At 41.8% G+C, this 7,304-nt stretch overlaps 1 protein-coding gene across 1 annotated transcript; it reads left to right on the forward strand.

The window, feature by feature from the left end:
• The first annotated feature begins 565 nt into the window (after positions 1 to 565).
• LOC139926122 (nuclear autoantigenic sperm protein-like) lies at positions 566 to 6,695 on the forward strand. The gene is made up of 14 exons (XM_071917714.2): positions 566 to 676; positions 848 to 959; positions 1,956 to 2,036; positions 2,216 to 2,319; positions 2,493 to 2,780; positions 2,909 to 3,024; positions 3,132 to 3,208; positions 3,319 to 3,392; positions 3,816 to 4,004; positions 4,687 to 4,859; positions 4,990 to 5,061; positions 5,326 to 5,418; positions 5,625 to 5,779; positions 6,523 to 6,695. The coding sequence occupies exons 2-14, from the start codon at positions 859 to 861 to the stop codon at positions 6,527 to 6,529; spliced, it is 1,530 nt and encodes a 509-aa protein (XP_071773815.2). The 5' UTR covers positions 566 to 676; positions 848 to 858; the 3' UTR covers positions 6,530 to 6,695.
• The last annotated feature ends 609 nt before the right edge of the window (positions 6,696 to 7,304 follow it).

The raw sequence follows: 7,304 nt of genomic DNA on the forward strand, positions 1-7,304 counted from the left end.
CGCGCACACACACATACACACACACCCTCAATGCATCTTTCTCTCTCTCTCTCTCTCTCTCTCTCTCTCTCTCTCTCTCTCTCTCTCTCTCTCTCTCTCTCAACCTATCTATATTTTTTTCCCATGGCCTTTTTCCCAGCTGGTGCTCTTCGCTGTTTCACAAGAACATCCAACCCTCACCAACAAAAACAAAACAAAACAACAAAAACAGTTAAAGGTAGAATATAACTACAGTGGATCATTCATCGTATGATTTATAGTATGAAAATGTTTTTACAAGATTTTTATCATTTCTCGAGGCAAAAATTATTCTTTTATCCAGTTATTGTTAAACTATACAATTTAGATCAACTGTCTGTGGGTTGTATAGGTGAAGATTACTGGATTAAATATATTTTAAACAACTACTTTCTTCCTTTTATTAATATTATTGTATATCCTTTCAACCAGCCATTCTTTACCTTTTTCCTCCGTACTGTGCCTTTAAGACTATCTCCCGCGCTGTTTTACTCACCCGGAAATCAACCGGAAAAGGTAGCATATTTCGCGCCAAATTGAAACAACGGAGCAGTGTGTCTGAGCGGTGGGACAGGAGCGGTCAAGTCAAGTGCACGCGACTGCTGAACGCTTTTTTAAAAACTTTTCATTAACGGCTGTTTTTTTTTCCACGTTCAAGGTATGTAATTACTTAACGCAGCGGCCAATATAGGACGTTATTGTGATTTTAATTAACTCGGAAAACAGTGGCATTTGAAGTAAGAACTACAGGCTGAAGTTGTCTAGGCGTCCTGCTCGGAACTGTTTTTGTCAGAAAGTTTCAGTTGATGAATTATTTCTTCTTGTCCAGCTTCAGTTAACATGGAAGAGGCAAACAAGATGATCGGTACCGGCAAGAAGCACCTGGTAATGGGGAAGGTGGTGGAGGCGGTGAACGTCCTGCAGGAGGCCTGCGGCATGCTGTGAGTTGTCACACAAAGAAACTGTTGGACACGTCAAAAACACAGTAATGTATAATGTAATTATCTCCTACCGTCCCAGGCAGACCGCAGCAGCACGAGCTGTTAGACTGGGAATGAACATCGAGAAGATATTCAGATGTGCGTTGACGCCGTTCATTTTGAATGCCTTTTAGGTTTAATTAAAGTCAAAAGTCAAACCATCTATAGCATGTAGACAGTGATGGCAAGCGCAAACTATGGTGTTGATAGCAATACAATAGTGATATACAATAAAAGCAAAGAGGAGTACAAATCTTGTGCTTGCTGCCAAAAACTTTGTAGGTACAACGATGTTTCCCTCAGGTTTACAGGCTAATGCAAATGCATATGTGCAGGGATTATACAATTTACTCATGTATGTATGTATGTGATCATATAACAAGGAAACTGTGCAAATGTACATAACAGGGTTCCCACCTGCCATGGATTTTTTAGAATATCATGACATTTTGAGTGTATTCTTGATGAAAGTCGGGGATTTTGATAAATTCTGTGGAAAGTTGGAATATAGAGTAATTTTACAAATGCGTCATTTTACAGGATTATGTTATTATATGCCTAGTGGAAACCAAACTCTGAAAACTGTAGAACTTTTCAGAGCTGAAAAACATTAACAAAGGAATATCATTTTTATTTCATGGTACCCCAACTTGGTTATGGAAAGCTGTGGAATTTTACCTCCGGACCGTGGGGCGGAAACCTGACATAATTGTTTGGAGGATATGTGCACAAATATGCAGAAACATGTCCATAATATACACAAATGCAGAGTAGTCCAGCGCTTGGTATAGAAACGGAACAATTTCTCAGTATCGTACAGTGCTTCAGCCTGGGCCACTGAGGAAGGCAGCACTGTAAAACCAGATGGCTGTGAGGGAACACCACAAAATTTGTTTGCATTCAAAGAAATGTGACAGTCTGACTTGAGCAAAACTTCACTTCCCTTTTTCATTGCAGAGCTAAAAAGTATGGAGATACAGCAGACGAGTGTGGAGAGGCTTTCTTCTGGTGTGGTAAAGCGCTGCTGGACTTGGCACGGTGAGCACATTAACATCAGTCTGAATCTTTTTTCTTTTCCTCCCCTCATCAGTCTGTCACACAATAGTTATTGTTTTCACAGAAACAAGAATACAAGGGATTGTGCTTTGTTATATTGGCCATTGTGCTTTTCATAAGCTTTAGAAAGGCTGTAGACCTGACTGATATTGTTATTGTAGGATGGAGAATACGGTCCTGGGCAATGCTCTGGAAGGAGTGCCTGAGGAGGAAGAGGAGGAGAAGCCCAAAGACTCCAACATCGAGAGCACAGAAAACATTGACGGTGAGGGCATTTAGTTGTTGGAAGATTGACGCTTGCAACATAGTGGTCTTTTCCCGTTGGGCTTGAGTTTTTGCTATTGAGGGCCGAGTATCACTAGTTGTACCAAGAAGTTGTGGCAGGGAAAATCCTCTTTACACCGCTCACCTCACCTATAACCTCTAATTCCTCCACAGAGAAGACCAGGGATGAGCTGAGGGTTCAGGTCTACGATGCCATGGCAGAGGAGAAGAAAAAAGAAGATGCAGAAAAGAACGGAGATGCAAAAAAGGATGAGGCTGGAGATGTGCAGCAGAGCAAAGCTAAGGAAGAGGGAGCTGAAAAGGAACAGGTGAATGGCAAAGTCAGTGGAAGCAACTCTACTGAAGGTGAAGACAAGAAAATAAATGGAGAGAACGGCGAAGTTGAGAAGGAATCAACAGATAAACAGGAGGAATCAGAAGGCAAGCCAGAGGAGGCTGAAGGTGACTTTTTTTTTTTTTTTTTTTTACTGTCCTGACCTTGATTGTAATGGCACATTGACACAGATGGGTGTAATGGCTTAAAGTCCAGTTTATCTAAAATACTGGGATGTTTCTGCCCTTGGTTTCAGCTGAGGAGGAGGAGGGAGGTGATGACGCAGAGATGGAGGGTGACGCAGAAGCAGGCGATGATGCGGAGGAGGAAGGTGATGCAGAAGGGCAAGAAGGAGAAGGCACTGCTGAGAAGGTACTTGACCAATCAGCTCGAGTGCACAGCCAAATTACATGGCTGGAGTTGTTGGATGTAGTTTCAACGGGTGCTAAGTGCTCACAGTCAGTTTTCACCTTTTTCAGGACAGTGACGATGAGGAAGTGGGTAACCTGCAGCTGGCGTGGGAGATGTTGGAAGTGGCTAAAGTCATCTACAAAAGGTGCTGATATTTGCTAACCGTGATTGTTGGGATCTGGAAATCGGGAGTGTGACAGCGCCAGATGTTCCACACAACCTGCATCTATTTATTTATTTGTTTGTTTTTATAAGGAAAGAGACTAAGGAGGATCAGCTCATGGCTGCCCAGGCTCATCTGAAACTGGGTGAAGTTTCTTCTGAATCAGGTATTGGAAAACTATTAATATTTTCTTAAGGGAGGCACGTTGTCTCAGACATTGAAAACATCTGCATTAACGCACACCTTGTTTTGGCATGCCAAGTACATAAATCCTATTGAGCTTGTTAATTCTCATTCACATTACGGGATTTTCAAAAGTCGTGAATCATGGGGAAATCACTCACTGCCTCACAGAATATGCTCAACATGACCATCGACATGTTTGAAAACTAATAATCATGTTTCTTTGTACCTGACAAATCATATCTATATTGACAGCTGCACAGGCATCAGTGTTTTGCTGTTCTGGATTTTCAGAGTAAATTTGTTGCTTTGGGTAGCTCCAGACAGCAAGATCAATTTACTATCAACTTTTTCTTTTAAGTTTTATTAGTGGTTGCTGGATTGTTTTTTTTGTTTTTTTCCTCAGGTAATTACAGTCAAGCCGTGGAGGATTTCCAGGAGTGCCTGACCCTGCAGCTGAAGCACCTGGACTCTGATAGCCGCCTGCTTGCTGAAACTCACTACCAGCTTGGCCTGACCTACAGCTTCAACTCCCAGTACAGCCAGGCCATCAAGCAGCTGAACAGCTCCATCTCTGTCATTAAGAGCAGGCTGGGTAAGCAGGGAGACTCGGCTGGGTCATTAGTGGTTTTACACTTGGGTAGAACAGGTTTACTTGCTGACACCCATGCCTTTTTAGCGTAAGTCATATTAAGGTTACTTATGTAGCCACATTTTCACACTTTTGAGCCATGCATATAGAGAAGTGGGACCCTGGGCACTGAATAAAATATTACCTGGGTCTACTTTGTTGTGATAGGGCCAGTATTGTGGTTTACTCTCTCCACCTACACATGGAAACCACAGCTGAAATGCTCAAGCATGGTTAGGCACGTTCTGTGGGGGTTGTCGAAAGGCCTTCTGGGAAATGTAGGAAATCGTCAACTGAAGTAGAAGTAGACGAGGCAGGTTGATGGAAAGTGGGTGCAACCAAAAGGTAAAATGCAACACTTCATCAGTATAGAGCAAGAGGTCTATTGTGTTAGCACATTGTTAGTGCTGTTGGATATGAGGGAAATGTTGACGGCTATAGTGAAGAAGGGAAAGTATGTATTCTATTTGCAGTATACAACTCTTGAAATCCACAATATTAGTGAAGTACTAGTTCACAATATGGATATTGCCCTTGGCAGGTGTAACGGATGCAGTCCTGATTTGAGTAATGGTAGCAGCAGTTGGCAACATCAGTGTCAGTCTTTGCCATTTTGTAGCTTAACACAGCCTACTCTGCCTTCCAGACAAACTACAGGAGGTGATCGACAAGGCCGAGGGGCCCGAGGCGCTGCCAGACGAGAGGAAGGAGATGGAGGAGCTGAAGGCTCTGCTGCCAGAGATCCGGGAGAAGGTGGAGGACGCCACAGAAGGCCTGAAGACAGCCAGCATTGACGCCGAGGCCATGAAGGGTGTCCTGGTGAGCAGGGGACGGGTGTTTCTCAGGAAGATGAGATCAGGGATTACAGCAATGATGCTTGGACTGTGGCTGGTTCTGTAAAAGTCTAATGGAAAAGCTTTGTTTTAATTCCATTTATGATATTTGTCAGGATGGCGGCTCCACTTCCTCAGCCTTCCCTGGTTCCACTGTTCAAAATGGCGACGCTTCTACTAGTACTGTGGTAAGTCGCAGCTTTCATGGTGTAAGAGAGGAATAGGTATTCATAAGTTGTGACACTTGTTAAACATTGTACAGATGATAAGCTTCATGATTATGATAGGTTCATGATTATATTCATGATGGGTGAGGTGATTCATCTGTTTTTGAATCAGTGGTAGAATATTTGTCTGTATATTGTTACCCACCCTGAAATAATGATTGATAGGCAATTTTTTCTTTTTTTTTAATTTTCCATTTTGAATTTTTCGGTTTATTTTCCATCCAGATTACTGCCAAACCAGCCAATGGAGTCAGTTCTACCAATGGACAGGCCTCCACAGCTCCAGTCTCTGACATCTCACACTTGGTCAGAAAGAAGGTGAGGGAGCAAGATGTCTTCATGGTTCAAAGTTAAATGATCAACCACACAGAGCAAACCCTCTATATCTGACACTACGCAAATACATGAGATGTCATTTTCCTAAAATCATAAGATGAATAATGATTAAAAATTGAATTACACAAATCTCATGTGGTTAACATCATTCCACTCTCATTGGAATAAATCCCTCCCTTGTATCTCAGAGGAAACCGGAGGAGAGTCCAGTGAAGGAGGGAGTGACCAAGAAGGTGAAGCAGGACGAGCCTCACACTAACGGCGTGAAGGAGCCCCATACTAACGGCGTGAAGGACACCAATGGAGAGGCTGCCGGACACACCAACAAAATGGAAGTTGAGAGGTAAGTGAACCAGTGTTTCAGTGTGTTCCCAACCTGATTACACAGTGAATGCCCTGGCCACCATACCGCTATACTCAATACTCGGGTTTCTCCCCTTTTTATTCTTTTTCTCACAGAACCAGTGATGTGACTTCTCCCATTAATCTCACACACTTTATGCACCAGTTATTTGTACTGGTGATTTTAACGGTCACGTACACTCTAATTGCATCACATGCTCAAAGTAAAGCATATGTAGAAAATAGTATACAATATATACAGTTGGGTGCTAGCTTTAAAAAGCATAACACCCAAGATGTGAGCTAGCATAGAAAGCTGACTATTAGATTTTATTGACTGCTTGAGAATAAGACGATTCTCAATTCCGTGAGCTGCATGCATCTGATCATTTTATTAGGGGATTTTTACCCATTCATTTTGAGATGGAAACTATTGGGATGTGTGAACCACAATGGGAAGTCTGTTTTTTTTGTGTCTAAAAGACACTGAAATACAAACAAACATGAAACCTTATTGCTGTGCAGAGAGTGGCAAAATTAACAGAAGTAGGAAGACAGATCTGCATTTGGGCTTCAATATGATTTGATTGTAGTATTCCACACTGCAATAGTTAGCAGTGTACTATCCATGCTCAGTATGTACAGTGTTGATCACAGTATAACTACGTAGCTGCTTTTCAAATGCCTGAAATGATAGATGTGTTCATCCCCTCAGACAAATTGAATGTTGTTTCTCTCTTGCAGCCAGTGAAGCCGGATTCCTTCCTGGTTTTTGCATCTCCACCTCAAGACAGATGTCGCATGTCAAGCTCTTACTGATGTTAAACCCATTGGCAGTTGTAAATATGTTGTTCTTGTGTTTATCTTTGTATGCCTGTTATTATTCACATATCTAACTTGTAAAAAAAAAAATCAATAAAGACTATCATTTGATATATCTTTGTTTCCTTGGTGTACTAACTAAAGTAGCTGGTGTTTACAAAACCATGCAAGCTGTGAAAACTGAAATGATTACTACTTGTCCCACCACATGAGTTTGGTGGGCTAGAGCCCCTCTTTAAAAAAAAATGTGAATAGCAATTTGGTATTTAAAATTTTAGCATATGGTGGTGGCCTGACTGATTCATCAAGGAAGTTGTTCCTGAATAAGGTACTTAATGGCTACCATGAAGAAATGCATTGCTAAGTTAGGCCTAGATTTGGGCATTGAATAGAAAATCAGTACAGTACTGACTGCATTCCAAGTGCCTTAAGTGCTAAATTCAGTTAACAGTGTACAGTTGATTTCTCTGCTTTAATTCCAAGCTTGAAGTTCAGACAACTTGCAGATAAATGCCCTTTTTCAGCTACACTCCTGTCCTCCTTGGGTAAATTCAAATTGGTAGGGATCACAATTTTACTGAACACAAATCCAGAATATTTTTAGTGGGAAACCCTGCCTGAGCAGGTCTTGGCACAGGGAAGCTGCTGTATGGATATCCAACATTCAGAATTATCTACTCAAGTTCCAGTGACTTTGCAAAAAT

This window comes from Centroberyx gerrardi, chromosome 13 (assembly GCF_048128805.1).
Source record: "Centroberyx gerrardi isolate f3 chromosome 13, fCenGer3.hap1.cur.20231027, whole genome shotgun sequence".
Lineage (NCBI taxonomy): Eukaryota > Metazoa > Chordata > Actinopteri > Beryciformes > Berycidae > Centroberyx > Centroberyx gerrardi.

What these genes read in the sequence shown, in the direction of transcription:
- LOC139926122 (XM_071917714.2), top strand. Translation starts at nt 859, where the DNA reads ATGGAAGAGGCAAACAAGATGATCGGTACCGGCAAGAAGCACCTGGTA. An exon ending in GCGCTGCTGGACTTGGCACG is followed by an intron (nt 2,037 to 2,215) that starts GTGAGCACATTA and finishes TTGTTATTGTAG; the next exon opens with GATGGAGAATACGGTCCTGG. An exon ending in GAGAAGGCACTGCTGAGAAG is followed by an intron (nt 3,025 to 3,131) that starts GTACTTGACCAA and finishes CACCTTTTTCAG; the next exon opens with GACAGTGACGATGAGGAAGT.